Source organism: Anser cygnoides, chromosome 15 (assembly GCF_040182565.1).
Source record: "Anser cygnoides isolate HZ-2024a breed goose chromosome 15, Taihu_goose_T2T_genome, whole genome shotgun sequence".
In the NCBI taxonomy this organism is placed as follows: Eukaryota; Metazoa; Chordata; class Aves; order Anseriformes; family Anatidae; genus Anser; species Anser cygnoides.
The window spans coordinates 18,050,830-18,075,789 of record NC_089887.1 but is presented as its reverse complement, the minus strand read 5'-3'; the positions used below and the strand labels follow the sequence as shown (position 1 = coordinate 18,075,789).

The following is a 24,960-nucleotide window of genomic DNA, read 5'->3' as shown; positions in this document are numbered from 1 at the left end:
GGTTTTCATTACATTAAGCTGTAATTATTTAAATATATATTAATCAAGTTAAGAAAAAAGTTAATTCCTAATCTGTTTAGAGGCTACAACCAGATCACCTGGTCAGAGATCTATTTCTCAATGTACAACAACATCTTAGGAACTCTGATGTGTTTTAAGTCAGCTACTTGAAATCTGACTGCTTCAGTGGCAAGTCAAGTAAAAGAAGGAGAGCAAGGCTACGATCAGGACATTTCACAGCAACGCGTAAGTAGTCTCAAGTAGTCAAAATCTTTCCTCTGCGCTGAGCTAGGATGAAAGTTTTCACAGCTGTGTGATGAACTCGGTAGAGAAACCAATGCAGCTGAAGAAAGAAAAGGCTTTTTTTTTTTTTTTTAAACCCAGATGCGTTTACCAGTCCTGCTAGCACTGCCACACGTGGCTGAAAGCACGACAACAACTGTTTACTTGTACACTATGTTTGAAAAGCTATTGGTCAGGCTGCAGAAGAGCGCATTGACATTCTTTCGCAATTCTTCTGCGAAGAATATTATTTTCATATAAAAGCAGAGAGAAATTAAGTGATTTACAGTACACACTGGAGAATCTGTCTCCCGCAAACACAGCACAAAGCCAAGCTATTTGCACATACTTCAAATTTTGGTTTCTGATATCCCTTTGTATGAAAAATATATTTCTAAGACAACTTCTACCTCTCTAGATTATCATGCTATCCAGCTCAGTAAAACATGGTGTTTTCATTTGTTTCCACCTCCAGCTACATCAAAAGGAAACGAATACATACAAATAACCTAGAGAGATCTGAATTATAGCTCTCACTTCCCATCGCTCATTGACGGGAAGTAGAGAATAATTGTTTTTCCTTTCTCTTTGCTTCCCCATGGCCTTTGTTCCCCCCCCCCCACTTTTATTTTCACTTTAATTACATTATCTTTATCTCAATCCATGAGCCTTTTTCTTTCAATTATACTTTCTTCTCCCCCCTCTTCTTTTGAGGAGGGTGAACAAGAGAACAGTTGTGGTGGAAATTTAGCTGCCCAACAGGACAGAACCACCACACATGATGAAACACCTGAACTGTACACATAATAGCTTAGATATATTAAAATACAAAGTCTCATCATTTCAATCCTTAAATTCATCAAGATTAGAGGGATTACTCACAGTGACTTTCAAAGACTGCATATATAAAATGAAGCATAAAGATTACAGAAATGCATGTCTTTCTGGAATTCTTGGCTTATAAATTGTTTACCATATAGCTTACTCCATTATATCTACAAAGAGCAAAACAACCCTAAAGCAAAGTTTGGTTTTAATTAGTTCTGCTCTTACAAGAAGCTGAAACTAAAGCTTTTACCTATGTTCATCATGAACCTGTATGAAAATTAACCCATATGCTGCTGGACACCGCTCTTGAACAGCAAGCCAGGAAGTTTTATTACTTTAGTGACATAATTAAAGAGGTCAAACTAACAACCAAAAAAAAGGTATTACCTTCCCTTTATTAAGGGAAGTTTGTAAAAAAAAAATAAAAAAAATCAAAGCTCAACTTTTCAGTTTTCAATTTACTCCCACTGTTCACATTAGTGAAAAGTCTATCTGAACAGAAAACATTTCCAAAATCCTATCAGTCACACCAATCATTTAAAAATTTCATCTCTGAACTATTTAAATATTAACTTGCAGAATTCAGATATGTTGAAATTAAGACTTTATAAGCAACCCACAGAATCATAAAGAAGTGGTCTGCTTTAAAGAACATTTTTCAAAGGTTTATCTTGACAGTTCAAACCGAGAACATTGCTTCTAAATAATAGAAGAACTACTCCGTTCGGCTTCTTTCAGGAAAACCTTTTGTGACAGATAAACTTTCATTCATTTAGCTTACTGTTTGCATGTTGCAGTTTGTATTTTGCTTGAAGAACATGACTACAGCACAAAGAAAAAGGTTTCCTTGTTCTGACTGCTGCCCACAGGATCAGGTAGAACTTCTGGAGGAAGGAGGAAGATAGGTTTTTTTCTCCCCAAGAAGAAGAGAAGATGCTCAGCTAGGGAAAGTTGCTAGATGACAAACTAGAGAAAAGTAGGAGTAGCAGAAAGCTATCTGGCAGCCCCAAGCACGCCTGCAAAAAAAGCCCCATAAGCAACATACTTACTGGGGACTTTAAGATAACTCTGTAAATTGCATAAGCCCTGGATGCTACTTAAAGATGCTAAACAGACCAAGTGCTGTAAATAGACATCTGGTCTGAAAGGACATACTGCACAGAGCTGATGACTTGGTCATTTAGATATCCAACAGATCTGGCTTCTGGTGCGTACTTTTATCTTAAAAAAGAAAAAAGTCACCTTATTCTGGTTTGTTAGTTTGCAATATAGTAAAACAAACAAACAAAAAAAAGCTTTAAAAAATGCAAGCCTTGGCCTACTCATTGTAAGGAAAAGGTGATATAGTCTCACCTCCAAGCTCTGAGGTAAGGTGACAGATGTTAGAATACAGCAAAATCAAAGTAAGTTCATGTGAAAGTAAGGTATGGCAAGTCTTCCAAGTTTCCTTGATTCAAAAATTATAAATAGCCTTTCAGAAACAAGAAGCTACAAGCTCTGAATAATGACAGACTGGATGAATATCCTTTTTTTCCCTTGTAAACAGTAATTTTCAGCTTTTGCTCAAGAAAAAAAAAATAAAGCTGTTCTTCTCCCTGTAATTTTTTGGGAACTTTCCCTTTTGTTAGTTAGGCGGTGTTAACTCTGAAGCCAAAACAGACCAATTTTACAGTCCATTGCAGGCTTCCTCTAAAAACCTTGAAATGCCACTGTTGGAGGAATGCCACATTCAAAGCAGCCAACTTAATTCACTTGAAAAGCTTAAACTTAACCTATAGTTATGACAATTTTAGAAGTCTCAGTTTTTACTTGCTAAAGATATCCATCTCTAGGAAGAACTGAAAAAGCATATTGGTTAATGACTGAAAAAATAACTTCTGCAAATGGCATCTACTAGTTGGCATGTGTGCGCTTGTCTGTGTTGGTGTTACAGAAAACAATCCTGTGACAAGTCTTATCTTCAAATGAAATTATGCTGACCAATTTTATCACCACCTTTACATTCAAATCAAGTGGTTATTGTATCAAAACCGTCCATAAAGACTTCTAAAGATTTCTCAAGTCTTGCATGTAATTCATGCAAGTACTTGCATGAACATCTAATACAAAAATACCGAACAAAGCATCATCCAATAAAATTACTAATCATATGTGCTTACTATGCCTTTAAAAAGTCCGTTACCTGATAATACAATAGCTTTGTGTTATTTTGGATATTTTAGCTTTCCACATTGTTTAAGCATACTTAGTGTTAACAAATCAGCAGTCCCAGAGAGTGTCCTACAACAAAGAACACTTGACCAGTTTCTCCTCCACTAATCCCAAAGATTATTCTAAAAATAATTTTCTAAATTATAATCATATTCTCAACAATGGCACGGACAAAACCATTAAAGCAACCTAGGTACAATTCTCTTTTAAGTTTGCTTTTACAGGCTAGCAGAAAGTAAACCATACTCTTCCAAAAAAAGGTATTTACTGTACAAATTCTGGCCTCTTTGCAGCATTATTAGTGTGAAGAAGAAAGCCAATCAAAAAACTGAAGCGTAAAGAAAAATGAAGTTAGCCATTAATTTGGACGCCAGAGTTATATATTCTAAGACTAGTGTTACATTTCCATGTTTTAGCATTCTTTTTTTAATACAGCAACTACTTACTTGTTAAAAAAAGGTTCTATGAGTTTTGATCTAGCAGACACGTGATTTTTTGGAGGACTGAGGAACGAACCTGATAAAAAAGAAGAAAATCAGCGTGTAATGAGCAGCTACAGATACCACTAAGGAAAAGGTTTGAAAAAGACTATGTAGATACCTAGGAAATTAGCCATGGAGATGAAGCACAGTCCAGTAATGTAAGCATCATATCCTGCTTCATGAAGCTGTTCAGAAGAGGTATCATAACTTGGAAACCCTTCTGCACTTTCTGAGGAGAAAAAGTATGTTGTAAACAAATGTCACACAAGTTAAATACAGCTGTGTATGTTTACCCCCAGTATTTATTATGTCAGAGAGTATCATTTGTACTAAGTTTTATGATTTTCAGAAGTTCTGAACCAAGCACAGCTCTTTTTTTTTTTTTTAAAAAAAGAAGAATAGGTTCCTAGGATAGAAACCACTTCCTATTAAAAAGCTATTAATCTCCTCTTTCACAGACCTACTTAGCTACAATAGAATATTAATACTAATACAGTGACAGATTTCCCCCCACACCTCATTTTCTCATGGCTGTCTTGTATTTAAGAGAACAGTCATTCAGGCTGATTGAAAACTAACACTAACCCCTTTGCTAGCTATCCAGTTGAACTATGGCCAGATTTTTCAAACTATTTAAATGATTAAGATGTAACTAAGTGACTAAAGGATATCTTTATAGATGACCGTCTATCGTGTTTCTGTGGTCTTGAAAAGTATTCCTTGAATCATCCCTGAAGGCAGAAACCTCAATATGCACCTGTCTGAAGAGAAGCATCCAAGAGTGCCTAAGTCTCACTACCAAAGATGCCTTTGCATATCACTTTTTCTTTAGTTAAAGTTTTCCCTCTCCCAACATAAAAGTTATGTCACCTCGGTAGCTAGCTTATCAGCCTCTAGAAAGACGGTTCCTTTTCCTCTAGAAGTTATACTGAGAATAGGACTGGAAGATTGCAGTTAACTGTTTAAAAAGCCTGAATTGTGACCTTTACATTAAGGTACAGACTGAAGAGTACACTCTCTAATTTCATCTAATTTATTACATTCTATCATAGCACGAGAAGCTAAAACAATGGTGAAACATACATAAGACTTAAAACAGTAATACAGAAATACTATCATAACTTATATAATGTAAATAAGCAGATATACTTGTCATATTTTAAAAAGAGAAACTGGAATCCAAATTTGATAAATGAGTAACAAAACACCAGGCATTTTTCAGATGAGCCCTTGTAACTGAGTTAACCTATAGGAACATATTTTGCTCAAGAAAAGAAATTTTTAAAAAACTGGTAAAATAATAAATCTATATAACACAAGCAAAAAAAGAGTACTTGACAGCTGCCAAATTATGTTACACATCCTCAGGAGAAGCTACAGGGGACACAACACTAGGTCTGCATGCAATTACTATACACTCCATGTGCATAGTACTTCTTAGGTCTAGGCACAAGGGACTCATGGTCTTTGTCCAAGATTGTAGAAGTAAAAATTGGTCATACATCTTATTCTCTCTCCTGTTACTACAGCTTAAGTGTATCTGCTGTGCACATTCAGCAATATAAAAAGTATCATTCATCTTGATTTTGATTAAGCATAGACTTTCCCTCCCAACATACTCTACTGTTCTGTATTGCCCTCTTTCTAAACCAGCAGCTCAAGAGAAATTCCAGAACCTTGAGATAAAGTTGTCCTTTGATAACATCTCCTTTCTTTCACCTCGAAGCAAAGAAAGCTCTAAAGGAACTTCACTAATTTCTAGAACACCTGTAAATAGTCGCTACTTGCAAATTTTCTTGGCTTTCTTTGTTCAAGTGTCTATCAGTACTCTGGCTTCAATCTGAAGGACTATAACAAATTAAACAGCTTGAAAGAGTTTCAAGTTACTCACCAAAATCAAGCTAAAGAACAAATGCCATCATTAGAAGATAACAGAACTGCTGTTCACTGAAATACTCCCATTCTTCTGTTATCTGAAATAAAGTGCAAGGATTCCTGCCGACTTCCACTAATAGTTCTAAATGCAACTGCATTTATTTTTTAAGGTCCTTTTCAACAAAATACTAAATATTAGTAGGGAAATTCACATTTCAGGACAAGAATGAAAATAATGAAGACACTCTCTTTCCTCTGCTAAAGGAAAACATTTCCAAAAGAAGACCGCTTTGATATATCCTTACCAACTTTAGGAGGACTGAATGGAATTTCTTTTAAACGCTTTTCCAGTTCTGCAAGGGATGTATTATTAATGATCTCCTGCAAGAAAGGACAGCATTAACTGCCAGTGCCAAGCACGGTTTCTCTGAAAATTGAAATCAAGTAAGATAAAATGAGTATTTACTGCTGCCACCTTGTGTCCTCTAAGGATTTATACACAGCCTCATTTCAAATTAAAACACCAAAGAAGTCTGCAAAGTTTTAAAAAGTTAACTTGCCTAGCCTACAACATACTCTGAGTTACAAGCATTTATTAATGCTCTTCAGAATTCTTGAGGTCAAATTATGCCAAAATACTATTTCTATTTGAATCTGTCACCATGCAGGGCATACGTGGTAAGGGAAGGCAGCACAAAGAACAAGGTAAAATATCAATCATAATGTTTGAAGGCATTCAAGGTGAGTATCGAGGTGTGCTTGCCAACTGGAAATTCTTGAATATTTGTATGTGTAAATACTGCTCATTTTTAAGTAGTTCAAAGACAGGGAAAGAAGTTTTACAATCAGAAAGCTCATTTCATCAAATCCTACGCTTCTGCTCAGCCAAGATGCAATACTGAATATAATTTATGCACATACAATGTCACTAAAAAATATCCAGATTATTAAGTTTCTTTAAACCAAATTTAATTCACATTATTGAATAAGCAAATATTCTTTGTCAATCAGTACAATGGAAAAACCATGCAGAATCAACAGCAACAGAAAACCAAAAATATCACACAATATTTCTTAAGCAGAATTGGCTGAAATTTGAGGACCAAGTTTTACTTTGGTTCTAAATCAAGACAGCTGTTTACAGTTATCATCACATCTCTGGTCTGAAAAGGTATGAAGAATTCCGTACAGTGAGCAAGCTCAACTCATGCACTGCATTGGCATCCCAAAGCACCATTTGGTAACAGTTGCCTAAAACCTAAGCACCTACTGTAAAAATTAAAAATATCAACGTAACTGTACTAAACATAAAACTTGTGCTGGATTATTACTTTTCAGAATACAAAAGCCTCTATTATTACTACAGTAGTATTCAAGACAAACTTGAAAATATCTAAGTAGATCTTAATGAGATTTTCTGTTATGCAATATTCTTAAGTAAGAAAAGTAAGCAGAAAGAGATGCTGCTCCATCAGCGCCTTTTTTTTTTTAATATTTAATTCAATAGCTACACAGGAGAGCACAAGAATATGCTCGCCTATGTCAATACATCTTCCCTGGAAAAATAAAACTCATACTAAAAGAAGTTTTAAGAGAAACCTGTAAAATTTTTTCTCCTGCTGACTACCCACAGAACAGTAGGACATAGTAGAACCTAATGATGTTCCAGGGCCATTTTCTAGACAAATCTGAGTCAGATTCACAATATTCTGAAGCTTTGCATTTACAAGCAACTTTTGTGTCTTATCTGTTCCTGAGTAACACTTCCCCTACCCCGAGTAGGTATGCAGTTCTGTGCTAATTTACAATACAAATAAATACATATCTAATCACATTTTAATTAGCCAAAGCTGTACATTTTGGAATTCAGAGCTGCTGTTACGTTAAAACTGCAACAAATACATATCACTCGTACAAATGTAGAAGTCTGTATTCCAAAATTTTCAGAAGTTTCAATCAGGGGTCAAGGATTTATTTATTTATTTATTTTTAAACACAAAAGGGAGCATTGCAGAAAAAAACTGTTAGACATTTATCTCAAAGAAAATATTTCTTTCAATACATGTAATGCAAATTTGTATCTTCAAATCATTCTATAATACTACATAAATTTACCTTAAAAGGTTGTGTACTCGCCATCAGTTTAGTATCCAATAGCCTAGAAACAAAATAAGAGTTAAGTATATTGAAACACAATAACGTCAATTTCACCAAATCCTCAAAAATGTTTTGGCTAATTAGCTGGGAATCAGCAGTTTCACCCTACTGTAACATTACTCTCTGGTCCTGGAGCAGCCAAAACATAACTTGGCATTGTCCATTAACTAAGTAGGAAGAGATGCAACCAGTAGCAAATAAATCTTGTTCCAAATGTAGTACAGACTCAAAATGCCAATCATCATGCTGAAAAGGAGGCGGTAGCCAAAAACATCTTTTGCCAAGAAGTAGACTAGCACTACTCTTGTGAAAGAGATTTTGCAGAACACTTAAAACTGTATTTAACTTGTTCAAAATTTTACTTCTAGTCACAGTGCTACAATAAACAGTATCAGCTTGATAAAACAATACCGAAGAAGTTACAAGTTTGAACTAAGATCTTACCGGGGAAAGACACATGATGTTACTTCTTTGAACTCACTTAGGTCCTAAATTAACAGTAACAAGAAAGTAAAATCCAAATGTTAACTGTTTATCAGTCCCAGGATGGTAGTTAACAATAGCAACAATTATCCAATCAGCTTCTAAAATTGAGATACAGTGACTAAATTCACGTTTCATAAGAGATGCATTTGTCAGCATCGCTATAAATACCACCTCCAATTACACAGAACTACAGACTAATTATTTCTGGTTTGTCCATGATTCATAGAAGAAGCATTCTATCACCTCCAATACCCTATCCTATCATATATCCTAGGCTACCTCTAGTTCCAGCTGCAACAACAATTTTACTTAAATGTCTGAAAGGACGTTCCCGGCGTTTAATGTGTCCCTGGAAGATAAGCCATCACTCCAGGTGGACTGGTGACTTCCTATGGGTTTTGATCTCCCAAGATTCAAAAGTGCAGGCATAACTGATGACTGCTTGTGTTCAACACCGTGTGAACATGTCCCAAACTGCTTTCACCCACCTCACAATCAAGTCTTTCCCATAACATCTACAAGCCCTTGAGGATCACAAGTAATATAACTACCATGCAGCCCATCCCTCCAATGAAACCTTTGGCTTCCTCAGACACCATCCTCAGTGCCAACACACACTTAAGTTAAGCTAAGTAATAAGACTACTGCAGCCATGAATTGTCAGACTGCCCTGGGGCAGTCATGAATGCATGCTCCCTCCAGTTATTCAGGCATTCCAGCTCTTTAACCTAATGGACATCATCATAAATTTCTGTTACGACATTTCTTATCATTCTATTAATTTTACTATATTTTATATAAAGACATTTTCCAACTTTGTGACTACTAGCGGAAAAAATAACATAATACACAAATTCCAATCCGGTCTCCTAACAAATGTATCAGTTACATTTATCTGCCCTTATGCAAGCAGATTTTGAAGGACTAACAGACATGTGCAGAAGGCACAATTCACTTCCAACATTTAACTCAAATGTTTTAAAAAGGTGAAGAATTCAGCTAAACTTTCTACATGAAGATTTAAGAAAATAAGGCAGTAGCCCAGAAGCCACAAGTGCTCTTTTTAAAATACCTTTCTATTGTTACCAGACTAAACACATATATTAAAGCATTTATGTCATCATCTGAACACTGAGAAGATCACTTACATCAGGAAGAGGACAATAGAACTGGTGTATAGTATGCATAACATCAAGCAGCATGTTGTGTCCAATAACAAGCTTGCCCTGTGAAAAGTAACTTAAATGTTAGTCACACTTCTAGCCATGGACAAAGCAAGGGCAGTATGTGAAAAGCACCTGTCACAGATGCTAGCTGAGAGCAGCTGGGAACAAACAGAAATCAAACCTCACAACTTGCTCTCCACCTGCCCCACAGACTCCTCCATTCTCTGAGGGCTGCTACTCCTCTCTTTCCTCTACTCCCAACCACTTATCACAGCCTTCGGCAGCAGCTTGAAATGATGAGAAGTAGAAAATAACACTAAGAGAGCTTCTCACAACTTTAATGTATTAAAGTAATATGTCAGTCTGCTAACTTTTAATTTACAGCTTGTACAACAAATCACAATATATTCTTTATGGTTGTAATTAATATATGACAGTTATTAAGGGTGTGACATGGCTTCTCACAGTGCGGAAATATTCATGCCAGATGCTGTACAAGTTCCTTCTCGAAAAAGTGCAAGAATTTTTTTTTAATGTTAACTCTGCTTCATTTGACAACTTTTTCTGCTTCCATGCATCCTTCCTTAGCTAAAGAAAACAATATACGCACACATTTGTTATTTCAAAAGCAGGCTGTCTCAACTACTTGAAAATAATCAGGCTGAAAGGTACATATGTCAAACTATAGCCTACTTAAACTATATAAGTAGAAAAGACCCAGATGACCTTCTGTGATTAAGCATTTAACTGCGGGAAAAATAAACAATCTTTTTTGAACATAGAAAAAACCTGAAAGCTCAGTTACCTAAGAGAATCTTGTTAAAAAAAAATACAAAAAAAAAATCTGCCGTTGAGTCTTATAGATAATGAGGTCATTCACGTCCATCAGTTCATGAGCTTACTTAACCTAACATACTAACCCATTGTAAACCATGTAACAATGTCAACTAGAAAAAAAGAAAATACCAAAAGAGAAGCGACTTTAACATGCATTCCCTCTCATCTTGCAAAATATAACAACAAAAGAAGACTTTGTTGGAATTATTTTTCTGAAGGTACATTAAGAATCACATTACTCACAGAATTTGCAATCGCATGAACAACTCTGGAAAATCCTACTGCGTCATTCAGTTCTTCCTGTAAGCAAAGATTCTGGAGTTAGTGAAATATAAATACAAATACTGTCAAAATAGTACCTGTAAACAGGCACACTGAAAATTTTAATCCCTGTTTGGCTCAAATGTTTTCTCAGATATAAGCAAGAGCAGACCACAACAGAAATGTCAATGTTTGGAAAATACATGAGGCCAAAGCCAGATGCTGGTGAGAATTTCAGTTATAATATAGCTCTGGTTCACTGTAAGGTTGGACAAGTTGCAAGCCACTGCTGTAGGTTGACTCCAGCCAGCAGCCAAGTATCCACGCTGCCTTTTGCTCACTCGCCTCTCCCAGGGACTGGGGAGAAATTAATAATAATAAAAAAAAAAGTAAAAGGAAGGGAAAAAGACAAGTGGATCAAGATAACAACAGCTTAATAAGAAAAGCAAAAGCTCCATGCACAAGCAAAGCAAAAAGAGGAATTCATTGACTACTTCACTTCCCATCAGCGGGTAGATGTCTAGCCACTTCCTGGGAAGCATGGCCTCAGTATGCTTGCTTAATGGCTGCTAGGGAAAACAAACACCATAACCACGAACATCCCCCCTTCCTTCCTCCTTTCCCACAGCACCACATGTGCTGCTACGAGGAAAGTTAGCTTCATCTAAACCAGACCCAGTAAAGTTATACCCAATTTGTCATCTATACAGTATTTTCAGTAGTGCTCACCAGTTGTTAGACTGTAAACAGCTCAAGAAGATACTAAAACTGTTATGTATCTTAAGTTTCACTTCATTCTTCAGCTTAGTTTCACTTAAAGCACTTTTCCCCCAATAGGTTCTTCTTCTTCAAGTATTTTTTCCAAGTAATTTCTGCCTTGCGTTATTTGTCTTTGCTCAACCGTAAGTGAAATTCAATAAAGCATTCACTGTTATTTTAGTTCAGCTTTTAGAGCCACTAGTCAGACTGATTAATACACCTATAAAAACGGCTTCAGAGAAGTCTACTGCAGTAATAAGTTGTTCCTAACATTCCTCTGGCAAGAACAGATGCCACTTTAGATAAGGTTTCTATTAAATAGCTCCTTCCCTCTTAAGGGGGATTCTGCATGCAAACATTATTCACTCCATCCAAGCTGATTTTATCTTGAAACATGTATGCACAAATGACAAGACATCAACAGGAGACAAGTGATCAACCATGACCACAATTTCAGTCTTACGACTCCCAAAATTTTGCTTCAGACTTGGTATCAAGTCCCATAAATAAAGCTGAGAGTGACTGAATACCACATATGACTTCGCAGTCAACTTGTTACTACAGTAGTTGTGTGCAGCATGTTTCTATTAAGAAAAATCAGATTACATTAATTGTACAACTAAAAGCAAGCACGTTTTTTTAACAGGGTACTACATCAAGGTCAGATTGCAAATCCAAATAACATGAACACTTGCTCCAGAATTTTTGCAAGACTTTTTGCAAGGACTGTTGTTATAGAGCACTAACAAATGCAATTCAACTATGTTTCCTATGTCTAGACCTTGCTTTTCTGACAGAGCAGATTCACATAAGGAGGAATCCAGTGCTCCACAATATTGGTTAAGTATTCTACAATTAGTTACTCTTTAAAACTTTGTAGAGTATCTTGCAACTCTTTTTGCTATACTGCAAAGCAAAAGATGTCTGAGTAGAATTTGGAGAACCAGTTTCAAACAACAGCTACAGCCAAGCAAAAGGGAAATACTACCAAACCCTACCGCATGCAATTTTACACAGCTGATTGAAGTCACAGATTCTCCCCCTCTCTCTTTCATTCAAACTAAAGAAATGGAACTTACTGCAAATATTTACCTGTTCCTTTGCTTGTTTCTGCTGTTCTCTTCTTTTTCGTTCTTCATCATCTACCTTACTAATAACAATATATCTCTCCTTCTAAAATCAGAAAAAGTATCATTTGAGAAGTTCATGCTTACAACCACTGCAAGTTTTTGTAAATTAAATTGTAAAGAAAATTAAGTCATATCTCAGCAGCAGTAACTTTGGCAATGTGACTGTTTCTACTCTAAGCACCACCTTATCATCCACACCCAAAAGTCTAGTTTAGAAAGCTGTATTCTATATACCCACTAAACCTAACTTTTACTAAATCCACTTTTTACTTTTTAAGAAAGGTTATCAGTGTTTCATTATAGCTAACAGATTTCAAATATTTTTGAAACAGAGATTTGAGCTGGGAAGGGAGGATGCAGTATGCAACAACACTATTGTTCTCATAAGATCAAGAGTCACTTTTCACCCATATACATACTCTTCACCAACACTGAACGTCACAAACACTGCATTTAAAAGTACCATTTGGTGTCCTTCTTTAAATTTTTAAGTAATAAACATATACTTGTGTGGCTTAATATAATTCATATATAATTCATATTTAAAGACTAGAAGCTAGTTAATCATATTTTATTTAAGAAGTTCCACGTTTTGCATAACAAAGCTCAAGTTGGATGTAGAAATCAGGACTGTTGGTCAGACCTAGAGATCTGGAACATTAGTAAAACTGAGAAGTACAATTTCAACAGGAAAAATGTTACAGGCAGTAACTTGCCTAGTTACCTTATCCGACTCCAGAGTTTCAACGTGGATACCTTTTGGATACCTACATCAGAACACATGAAAAGTAAATGTAAGAAGTTATAAAACCAAAACACTTGTGAGAAAGCTGTCATTTATCTGCAGCCACAAGCCAACTTCTTTGGTGGCTGCATGCCTCTACCATGTCATTTATTTTAGTATTTATAAACCACTCTGAGTTTCCTGCTAATAGGAAGCTCTAATATATTAATATTTACTAAATTTGGTTAGCTCTGCTATTGGGTTGCATCACTGCACCGCAACCACATTTAATTACCAGAGTGCTGCCACAGAACACCCAACAGCTAACAAGGCCAGAGAACATCATGCCTTGTTTTTAAGGCAATGAAATACCATCTTGTTCATCTTCTGATCTTCCCATTATAAAAAAAATAACCACAATTATATAATCCACACAGAACCAGAATGTTTCCTTCATCCTCTGGCTACTACTAAATCTAGTACTAGAGAAACTGTAGTATTAGAACTACCAAAAAGAGTCCTTAGAGGACACATACTAGAGTACTATTGTGTCCTCTTAACCCTGACTTCCCACATAATTTTCAACCTAGGATTCACTTTCAAGCTGTTTCATGTCATAGACCTTGGATGCATCAGAACACTGTTGCACAACAGAGCTCTTGAAAAGAGAATGTGACTTGTGAAGAGTTCAGGACTGCGTCACTCTCCCTTCAGGAGAGAAGGGCAATCAATAACCTCATTGTTTTCTGCTTTAATTATCTCCAAGCTAACTTCACAACTTCACTTTCTCTGACCAATATCCCCACGCAGTGTACACAGTTGAAAATTTAAAAAACACACTCTTCTATACACTACGAGAAGATGCAAGAATAAACATCAGACAAGCATAACACCACGTCCTACTGGAAGCTACAGATATTTTTTCAATATATTCAGAAACACAGAGTAAAATTCTTGAAAACACCTCTGTTCTTCTCAAGTTAGTTCTCAAGTTCACTTCTTGAGATTCCATTTTATACAGAGCAGCTTTATTTCATCCAGTTCCAGTACACGTAACAGTGCCAGATATTGTTTGCAACACTGAAATAACTAAATGTACAAAAAAAAAATCCATTGTATTTTCTACCTTTTAGTAGTGCAGTTGGAGCAAAACCTCATCTCTACAGCCCTACTCAAACAGCCTTACAGTTTCTTGTAAGGCCTTAAGGGATATATAATTAGGCAAAGATATAGGATAAAGAAAGTCAGAAGAGGAGAACTGCCACTAGAACTAGGATTTTTTAAGGTCAGAAATGGTTATACCTGACATCTAACAGAAAAATTAGATGTTAATATGAGCAACATAGAAGTTTTTCCAAGTAAAGCCCACAACATCCATAAGCACATGCACTTTCATTTTCACTAAAAACCTGTCAAGTTGCATTTGTTACATAGCTCTAGGCTTCTGCACTTTGCTGTTCTATTCACAGGTTTTAGACAGGAATGATAAAATTAATATTAAGCTTTAAAATGTTCAAATGAATTATCACAAACCAGTTTAATATAATTTATCTTTAAAACACCATAGAAATCTTCCTTTAAAGGAAAAAAAAAAAATCTCCATTAATCACCTCTGAGATTAAATAGATCAGCTTTTACTCCCCCCCCCCTTTTTTTTAATCAGAAATACTAAAATTATAGAGTAAGACAGAATTATCAGTAACTTACTTCCAGCTCAAGGTCTGATAAATTAATTTCCTCTGAAATCTAAAACCAAAAGATAATTACGTTACTAAGTCATATTTTACATATGTGTTTCAAAGTAATAATGTTCAAATAAAGCCTGCTTTAGTTCCTATGTAGAAACATTTTTAAGTTAAGAGTATAATTCACTCATACCAAAACCTGTAGGCCAGTTGCCAAGTTGTGAAGGCATTTGGAACATTTTGTACAGCTATTCATGTATCTTCTCACAAGCAAACATTCTGCACTCATGATTACTGAATATAGATGCAGCAATGTAACCTTACTCCAGTTTCACAATGCTCTAGTATCTCTAAGTTGGGATAACTTTTTTTTTTTCCTAAGATAATAATTGTACATCTGGATTCCAAAGCTAAATAGGCTAATAAGTAAGTTTGGGAAGGAGATCCACTAGAAGCAGTTTTAAAACACGGTGTCAACAATGAACAAAACAATTAATAGCTCAATAGATTTGAGAAAGTTGTTTATAAAATGCATCTCCAATGCTTATAGAGCACTACAGCAACTACAAGAGTAGGCTTATGTAAGCAAGACACTTACGTAGCTATACTTACATATGTTGACACTGCAGGCAGAAGTTACGGCTCATAAAGCAGAGTATGACAATCATATAGATTACCAGGTTTTCTCAACATTCAGAGATAAATGTAGTTTTTGTTACAGTTAGCCCGGGTCAAGATATCTTTCTTCATCCCTGTAACTCCCCTAATTCAATATAGCCAAAAAAATCATTTTTAGAAGACAAATTCAGAAACTGACCCTGTACATGGCTCCAGTTCCAAACTTTCATTTTCTTCATTCTTTAACAATTCTTCTATCTGTTCCCTGGAAAAAAAAAAGATTAAATAGATGATTTGCCCCTACAGCTATCATTTTCTTTTTACTGAGATGTTTACAGCTCTCCCCAAAAGAAAACACTTGAACATAAAAAAAAATGAAAAAATAAAAACTAGTGACCTAATAAAAATATCTTCAATTTACAAACATGTCACTATGTTTATGTTATGTCAACATGTTTATGTTTTAGTTTCAACAACATCGAAGAAAGATAGCATTAAACTGTCACATTAGTGAGGGGATGTCTTGTTTTTCACCTAAGACCATTAAGCGTTGCTAGGCAGATGCAGATTTAATAGAAGTATTGGTTAAGTGTTTCTTCCCCTAACTCTGTTCTGTTTTGCAAAGGAGGAGATTGCCATCAGATAAAAAAACACCCACAACCAAAATTCTACACCTCCTTATGTTGAAGGCCAACTAAAGGGTTTGGGTTTCTTTTGCTAAACAAATGAAATTCATAATGGATTTCTCTCTGTATTTTCTAATTTGTCTTTCCTTTCACAGAATATTTTATCATAAACAGTAGGAAATTAAGTATTTTAAGAGTTATGGTTTATTGTAATGTCACCATATGCATAATAAAGTTTCATTTTATATTAGACAATTTTACTTACACTACTTTCTCAATGAATTTTTTCTGATCTTCAGGAATTGTGACAGGACATTTTGTGGTATTGGGAGAAATATAGGAGAGAGATCCTGCACCATTGGCCTGAGAACGTTTTTCATCATACTGTTCCCTTAGCTGTCTTTCTTCTTCCTGATTTAAATACGGAATTCCTTAAAAAAAAAAAAAAAAAAAGGACAATTAAAAACTCATAATAATTACAAGCAGGTTAAGGATGTAGATTTAGGAAAGAGTTATTACTAACCAAGAATCTGCCAATGTTACCCCCCTGAAAGCTCAAAACACATTTAGCCCTTTCAGTCACCCATTCTAGATCCCATTCTTTATTTGTGGGTATAAAGGCTTTCTTCAACCACATGTGAGATTAGCTGGTGCTGTTGGATTACTAAGATCTGTATGCCTCATCTGCACAAAGCATGAGCCTGAGAACTGCAGAGCTGTAGATCATAATCACAGGAATATTTGGCACTTCTCTTCCTTGATATCTGCAACGCTTTGATAATAGACTGCAGCAGCACCTATTACAAAGTACTGATACCTTTTCTAAAAATGTTACTTAAAAGGCCTTACAATTGTTCCATTACCCTGCTATGTAATTTATTACTCATCTATTTATGTTTAGTCAGCAAAGAAAAATAAACTACTAAGCACTTATTTAAATAGGAATTCTATTCAGTTGAATACTATATAATTAATTTTTGAAAAGGCAGTAACTATCAGCATATTCTAGAACAAGATATGAGTAATTTAGAACTATGCCCAGAATTTAATAATTTAGAATTACTGTTACAGAACTTCACTCTGTGATAAGAGAATACTGTGAATGGCTGCCTTTTTTTCTTTTTGCATAACATGAAGAAAGATGTCCTCATAAATTTTGCAGATATGGAAAGAAAAAAAACTCACCATTGCGAAAAACTTTATTAAAATCAAATCCTTGGTTTGCTAAAAAATCTATACTTGAACTCTGTAACAAAAGAAAATAGGTTTACAATTGGCAAGAGTATCAATGGCTTACAAAGATCAACTATTTTTAAGTTACTTAAGTTTTTAAGAAATTATAGTAATAATCAGGATCAAGAGCAACTAAGTTTGTGAACCTAAAGAAGCCAAAGCAAATTTAAACCACGTTACTTTTGTTATGTACTTTCAGCTTCTATAGGGTATCTCAAAATCAGCTGTGTCTCCCAAAGCTATTCTGACACATGGGTCAATTTTAAACGATTTAGGGTTTCAATGCTATATAGGAGCACAAGATACATCAACAACAAAAAAGCCAGTGAAAACATACTAGTTTCAACTTTACTTATTGTGTGAATTTTCATTGGCTTTGTTTTCTGAATCAAGACAACCAAGTTCAAGACTGGACAACCTTTTAAGGCAATGACTCAAAGAATACATACTGAAGTTTTAGCAATGAGAAGCCTGGTTTCTCTACTGCCCCAGATACTATCCAATAGAGTCCTACCATAGACAGTCCAAAATTTCTTCTTGCACTGTTCAGTGTCATTAAATCTAGAGCAGTTATCCACAATTTCATTTTAAATAACTGGTTAAGGAGCACTTACGCTCTTTTATTAAAGTCTAAAAATCAAAACAAACATCCAGGAGACAGACAAAAGATCACACAGGAATTAACCTGTCCGAGCACAAAACTTAGCTAGATGAAACTAGAAAACACAGCTAGAAAACACAGTACAGACACAATGAAAACAAACAAAAAGGAATGAAATTACTAACAGTAAGTCTCAAATCCCAGAAAAAAAATATCTATCTAGGATAAACAGTATGTTTGGCTTTTACAATAATAACACTGCATAATAATACATAGCAATAACACTGCCATTCAGTTATCTAAAGGAATAAGGAGGCTTTGTTTAGCTGTTTTTTTGTTTGAACAGAAAAGTTGCAGTAGAAGACAACCTCATTTCTCCAAATCAAAATGAACTAAGAGACCATACTTCTTTGTCTAGCCATTCAGGCCAAAAAGGTAACAACCCGATAAACTTAATCCAAGCCCAGAGTTCACTAAAGGCTTTTTATGTATCTATCTTTTATTACAATTTTCCACACTAATGACATACATCATCTTCTCCTAAGGAAAAACAGATGTAATAAAAAGAAACCTCTGTTGCTGCAGCAAGTTGGGGTAGAAAGTTTCAGTAATTCAGCTAAATGCAACATTTAAGCAGACCATATTCTAGATTTTCTTATCAATTTTTATTCTAGAATTTCATTTCCTCAAATACTGATCTCAAACTGTAATTTCTGCATTAGTTTATGATTTATTTTTACTTACAAAGTAAGAACAGATACACTAAAGGGATAAAGATGAAAAACCGAATTACATGGAAAGAAAAAGCTAGAGTGAAAAATATGGTTCAGTAGAAAAAAAATCTGAGACCAGGAAAATGCTGGCAATAGTTTGGAAAGCAATGAAAATTAGATAAGCAATTGAGAATAAAGAATCAACCTGGAAAGAGCAAGGAAACAGGAAGTCAGACAAGGGGAAAAAAATCGAATCATCTTGCCAGGTTTGAAACACTATCTCCAATTCCAGAAACAACAGGGAATACAATGTAACATGTAATGAGACTTAAGTGAAGTCAAAGGTATTTCCTTGAAGCTCATTTGGGAGGATTTTTCTGAACTGATGCTTTTATTTCTTCTTTAAGAATACAAAACAAAACACAAACTTATCTGTCTTTAAAACTGTTAAAAGAACCAACCACTTCTCCCTCTACAATGATTTAGTATTTTCAGGAAAACCTCTGCTTAGAAGCCTCCTGCAGGTATATCTTACCCAAGAAAATTCAAATTGTTTTTCTACTAACCTGACAGACAAACTTGACATCTGGTGAACTTCTGTTAAAGGGTTTTGGAAAAATATAGAAATTAAATGACTTCATTATATACCTGTGAAAAAGATGAGTTGCATGTCAATACATCTTATCTATATTCATAAATTCCTCAATGAACAAAGCAAGGAATAAGAGAATTACATACTTCTCTTCTGTGTGGTCATATTTAAAAGTGCAAAGGCCGAACTGAAAGAGCAAAAAATCCATGGAATGCTGGAAAGGAAAGGAAAACTTTGCATGAGAATAAGAGCTGTACATATTTAAAAATAACTGGGGTGCACCCAGAGTAGATATGACTTCATTTCAAATTTAAACAGATCTGGATCTTCATAACCAACATTTACTCTGTTGGTAATTTTGAAGTAAATTCACCAGATCTTAACTAGTTTTCAACCCCATTTACCTAGAAATCATCACACTACTGCCTAAAGATGACTTGTAGAATGCATTTTTATTCCCTAAACACACAAGAACTAATGGAAGTCCCCTATTTCTCTACCTGTTGCTCACACACAAGGAAAAGATGGTGTACCTAAAGCAGCTGTCAGTTCACCTTCTTACATTCACTTACGCTCTAAGTAGCGTGGCAAGAGGCTATGAGGGATGCTGGCTGCATATTGTTTCCAAATATGTATGATAATACTTTTAATATTCTTCTAGTACATGTGGCTAACAGGGATAGAAGTACGAGATAGATACTTATCATCCTGTCCTCTATTTCACAATTGTTGAATCAATATTGAAAATGTTTTGAACACTGCTGTAGGTGTATAGGAAAATAAACAAGCATCCTGGTTGCACTGACTCATTCTTCCTGAGGGCCAAACAGCCCTTTTAAACACAATGAACACACAGAATTATTCAATTCAGTCGTGGGGGGGATTGGGCAGTCACAGGATATACAACACTAATCTTCTAATCTTTGAGCATAAAGATCAAAAATATCAATAATCATGTTAATTCATTGGCTGGCAAAAGAGAAATTTTAAGAAGATGATAACAAAATTTCAGGTTAGGCTCAGATACACCAGACTGTTTGTGCCTGCAGAGTCTAAATCATCAGCTACCCTGAAGCTCTGAAAGTCTTGACTGGCTCTAGCACTTTTTGGGCTTCCAGCCCATGGCAACTCTTGCAGGTACACAAACAGTAGCCAGAGGCTCTGTTACAACAAGCAAACTAGGAGCCCTGTTTACATTGACTCTCTGCCTGGTCTCCAAACTGGGAGGAGCCACAGAAGTCTTTGAATTATTTGATCTGAAGCTATGCATCAAGAACTCTAGGTACCTGCATAATGGTACCCACGCATGTTCACCTTTTGGACTTTGTCTGCCTTTACAAACACATGCCAGAGGGAAGGCTGGAGGACAGCAGATCTCTTGCGGTCTTAACATAGCTTTTCCTGTCTCCAAGTTTCTCCAAAATATTATACGTAAGAAGATACCATTGCATAAAAGACAATAAATAAATAAACTAACATTAAGTTCACCTGGCCTTTCTCATATGGAGCCAGAGGAATAGCAGGTGGCATCCACTAGCTTATTGGATGCTCTTCAGAAACCGGTCTCCATTAGTGTCTTCTTCTGGGTCACTTTTTGCCTTTTTTTGTTTGTTTTCAAGCTATAGCCTCTTCCCTAGTTTTTGCCATTTGTTGTTCTAGTTTCTCAATGGCTACCCCTAATAGAGAGGAACAATAGGAACACTAACCAGCAATTCCCTCATGCTGCAATGCCTCTTAACAAAATAATAGTAAGCAGTGTTTATTGACTCCCTGCAGCTCAAGAAACAGCATGTGCTAAAACACTTAGCACTCCTCTTTTCTGATCCCTCTCCTATAGGGGGAAGAGGAAAGGAAAAACAACCCAAAACATCACAGTTTTGACTGCTAGATGCTCACACACTACACGTTATCTCCCATGGTCATTTGGCTGTTTTTTAAGACTCTTTTGACTTCGTTTAGCACCTCTTCTCTCCCCTCCCCTCCCATCCTGCAGAGAGGCAGAGGTGGTGGCAACTGGCATTTCAGTTGGCTTAGCAACAGTTCCTGCTGCAGGGGAGGTAGTTCAGGAAGGACCTTAGTCCTGATGTAGTTTCTCTGTCACTGAATTTCCCTTACCTAGTCCCATTTCAAACTGATTAACACCTTCAACATCTTTTGATAACAAGCTCTACATATCTACTATCTCTTATACGAAGAATCATGCCCCTTTGTTCTGACCACAACTTCCACCAGTTTTATGCAACACTCCTGAATTCTTGTGTTAGCAAGGACAACGAAACAAGCAATCCTTATCTGCTCTACGTAACTCAATTGTACAGACCTCTATCATTGGCTCCATTCTGAACTACAGAACTTTTTTCCAGCATTTTCATTTTAGTCATGGTAAACACTTTACCTTTTTAAGTTTCTGATACCTTTCTTCTGGAGTGTCAAAGCCATTGGTTAATGCACTAACAGAAGGCCCATCGCTGATCCCTGAAAAAGCAGAACGTATTTGGCTTTGGGTAAGCTTTTCAAAATTAGCCACAACTAAGCAATGTCACAACTGGTAAGTTAAGAAAAATGTTTTTGCTTAAAATACATGTTAAGAGTATTTCAGTTAAGAACAAATTTCCGCTGTGTAAAAACATGCATCTTCAACAGAAAAGACACCCAATGTAATAGTACTGTTCTAGCAGTAAAGCCTTGCTGCAGAAGTCTGGTTCCTATCCTACAAGATACTAACGTGAAAACATCTTCTACCAGTAACATGACATTGATGTTACAACACAATGGAGGATCAAAGTCAAACTACGAAACGTGAAGAGTGCAGCGTAGAGATTCATTGAATGACTTAGTCACCTTAAGCAACACAAAATACTAACTGTATTTCCATAAGCACCACAGCTAACAAAAACATTTTTTAATCATATTTACTTTTTACGGTTGCCTAATGACTACATCCCAAAGCTAAAACATTTATTAAAGAGTCTCTGATGCATAGACCCTCCAGGCTTTACAAATGTCTAAGTCCTTACTGGTCTCTTTCCCTGTCCAAACACTTGCAGGATCTCTGTTATTTATCCCAACCTCTTGTTTTCATGAGGCACAAAAACCTCTATGTCTTTCCTGAGGCTTCTTTGACAGCTGCAGCTGAGAATCAGTTAACATGCTCAAAAATTACTGTGGGGAGAGAGTAGAACTGTGAGCATGACACGTATCTTTCCTTGACCAAAAACCTTGCTATGATACATAGAATAAGTGGTTTAATCACTTTCCAGTAGCCTTTGCTTCAGCTACTTCAAGCCAACACTTGGAGATACCACACAGCAAACTCATGCACCTGGCACCGCACAGATACTGCCAGAACACCCGACTGTACCTGAAAACTCCCCATCAATAGCCAGGAAGTCCGCCTCTTCGATGGCTTCACAGACTTTGCTCAGGTTATCCTTAAAATCTGCAGGGAAAAAGGCAAAACATGCCTGAGCCGTCCGCGGCCCATGCCCGCCCGCCGCCCCTCAGGGCTGTCCCTGCGGGGCGAGGGGCGGCGCGGGGCCGCCCCCCTGCCCAGAGCCTGAGGCCGGGGGAAGGGGAACGGGGGAGCTAGGACAGCGGGGAAGCCCTCGGCCGCGAGGTGCGAGGCAAGCAAGGGCTACCGCTCACTCACTGCTTCTGATCACCTCCATCCCTCGCCCGCACCAGCCCGCCCGGCCCGGCCCGGCCCGGCCCGGCACCACCCGCAACAGCCGCCGCCGCCGCCGAGCGCTTCCGGAGAGTGGCCCGCCCTGCCCGGCCCGCCCCTCAGAAGGCGGGCGGCCGCCGCCATCTTTTGGGGGCAAGTCGCGCGTCTCAGGTGGGGTGTCCCTCAGCGCCCTGCTGTGGTGCGGAGGGGGGACAGACAGCCCTGGTCGCCGCTACAGAGTCCTAAAAATGTTCTCTCTCTCTTTTTTTTTCTTTTTTTTTCTTTTTTTTTTTTCTTTTTTTTGGTGGGGGGGTGTTTCGAAGTGTCACGGGTGTGGGGAAATACGTCCTTTCAGAAGGGTGAAGCAGCTAGCACCACATAGATGGAAGTGATGGAAAGTTGGCAAGATGGTGAAATGCTAACGCTGGTTGTGGATTCACCTTGGTGATGGAGCAGGTGTGTGTGAAAGTGCTGCAGATGAAGCATTTGTTGTCCCACTGCATAAAACCAACACTTCTGCAGATCACTGTACAATCATTGTAAAGCTCAATGCCCAGCAAAATATCCCCACACCTCTACTGTGGAAGGAAATTCTGAAATAAGGCCTGGTACAAGAGCAGGAAACTAAACTCATGAGGAAGAATAGTATGAAACCCAAGGGTTCCAGTTCACACAGCAAATGAAAGCCTTTTTCCAGCATTCCAGCAGAATGAAAACAAATGGGAAATTCCTAATGAATTGGGTGGTATTTCTGCATAGAGTGGATGATGCGGAACTATGCAGGACTGGGCAGTGAAAAAGGAGAGCTTTTAAAGATTCTTCAAGATGAGGCTTCGCCTCTTCGCTGCAAGCAATTTACTCTACATGTGCCCACAGTAAATCATCTATATGATTAAATGGTGCAAAGCAAGAGGTTAGTTTAAATAGTAGTAGAGATTCTTATATTTTGCAGTAAATTGGCTGAAGCATGACATTTGAATTTTGCTCCCATATTTTTTAAGAAATGCTCCTGCTGCTTCTTGTTAAAGAGCTTGAACAAAAGACTTAAGAGGTACCAGCAGTGTTCAACTAGTGGGTAATGGGCAAATCAGATTTTGAGATGCCGAGCAACCTGCTCACAGCACTGTTCAGCCTGAACGTGTGTAGTGCCAGTGCAGCCCCCGAGGTCAGTGGTTGCAGAGGCTGTGCTAAGGGATAAAATAGCCCCAGGCTAGCAGTGCTTGACCCAAGGCAAAGTGGTGCTAGACCCAGCTGCAGAATTGGGCCAAGGGCAGCAGAGCTGTGAGTCAAGGCTTTGAGACAGAAGGGCTGTGCTTCTGAGAAGGCAGAGCCTCAAGGGCAGCTCTGTGGTGGAATGGAGCCTGGTCTCCAGGGAGAGAACACCAGCTGATTTTCAAGAGCAACCTAGTTTTCCCAATGCATGGGCCACAATTGTAGTAATATTTGCTTGGTGACATAAACCATGTGTTTTAGAGAATTAAATTTGTTTGCATAATCTCCTGGGCTCAGCTACTTGATATATGCAACAAATCTGAGAATCAGTAGTAACCAATGTACCTGTAATCAAAGTCAAACTTTAGATATAATATAGAAAAAATGGAAATGTCATTCCAAGGGAAAAGCAAACTACAAGGTAACTTTGCTTGAGGTTTGAACCTCTCTTTGAGGTTCATTAGTCACTTACATTTAGTAGGATAGATCTTATGATTTCTAAACAGTTTTCTAGAATACAGTGTGGTTTTCACAAGTTGTTACCTGTTTTCATTTAGATGTAAAATTATGATAAACTGTATTACAGAATTACGAAAAGTGGTGGAATGTTACATTACTAATAGGTAGTGTAAATATTTGTACTTATTCTGGAAACAAAAAGATCTGCATAGAGCAGTACTATGCATGAAATAGTATTAGAGATAACCTGAAAGTATAATGCTGTGTCCCTTCTTAGCTCAGAGAGATCACTGGCTAATAGTTTTATTCATACTTTAAGCAAATTGTGTTTTGTCTCCTCTTTTCTCTCCCTTCAACTT

General features: G+C 36.9%; 1 protein-coding gene across 3 annotated transcripts in view; it reads right to left on the bottom strand.

Moving 5' to 3' along the window:
• PARN (poly(A)-specific ribonuclease) overlaps window positions 1–23,030 on the bottom strand; it is a 154,401-nt gene extending 131,371 nt beyond the window's left edge. The window contains exons 1-18 of one of the 3 annotated variants that reach the window (XM_066977973.1): window positions 22,916–23,030; window positions 22,628–22,705; window positions 21,662–21,741; window positions 19,413–19,480; window positions 19,241–19,322; window positions 17,313–17,373; window positions 16,393–16,558; window positions 15,701–15,766; window positions 14,906–14,944; window positions 13,199–13,241; window positions 12,437–12,517; window positions 10,568–10,624; window positions 9,470–9,547; window positions 8,280–8,323; window positions 7,794–7,836; window positions 5,984–6,059; window positions 3,922–4,032; window positions 3,768–3,837 (exon numbers count right to left, since the gene is read on the bottom strand). In XM_066977973.1, the coding sequence (XP_066834074.1) occupies window positions 3,768–3,837; window positions 3,922–4,032; window positions 5,984–6,059; window positions 7,794–7,836; window positions 8,280–8,323; window positions 9,470–9,547; window positions 10,568–10,624; window positions 12,437–12,517; window positions 13,199–13,241; window positions 14,906–14,944; window positions 15,701–15,766; window positions 16,393–16,558; window positions 17,313–17,373; window positions 19,241–19,322; window positions 19,413–19,480; window positions 21,662–21,741; window positions 22,628–22,705; window positions 22,916–22,934 (1,262 nt within the window). In that variant the 5' untranslated portion in view covers window positions 22,935–23,030. The remainder of the gene's footprint in view (window positions 1–3,767; window positions 3,838–3,921; window positions 4,033–5,983; window positions 6,060–7,793; window positions 7,837–8,279; window positions 8,324–9,469; window positions 9,548–10,567; window positions 10,625–12,436; window positions 12,518–13,198; window positions 13,242–14,905; window positions 14,945–15,700; window positions 15,767–16,392; window positions 16,559–17,312; window positions 17,374–19,240; window positions 19,323–19,412; window positions 19,481–21,661; window positions 21,742–22,627; window positions 22,706–22,915) is intronic. The other 2 variants (XM_066977972.1, XM_066977974.1) reach the window with 2 other exon arrangements.
• Between the last annotated feature and the right edge of the window lie 1,930 nt (window positions 23,031–24,960).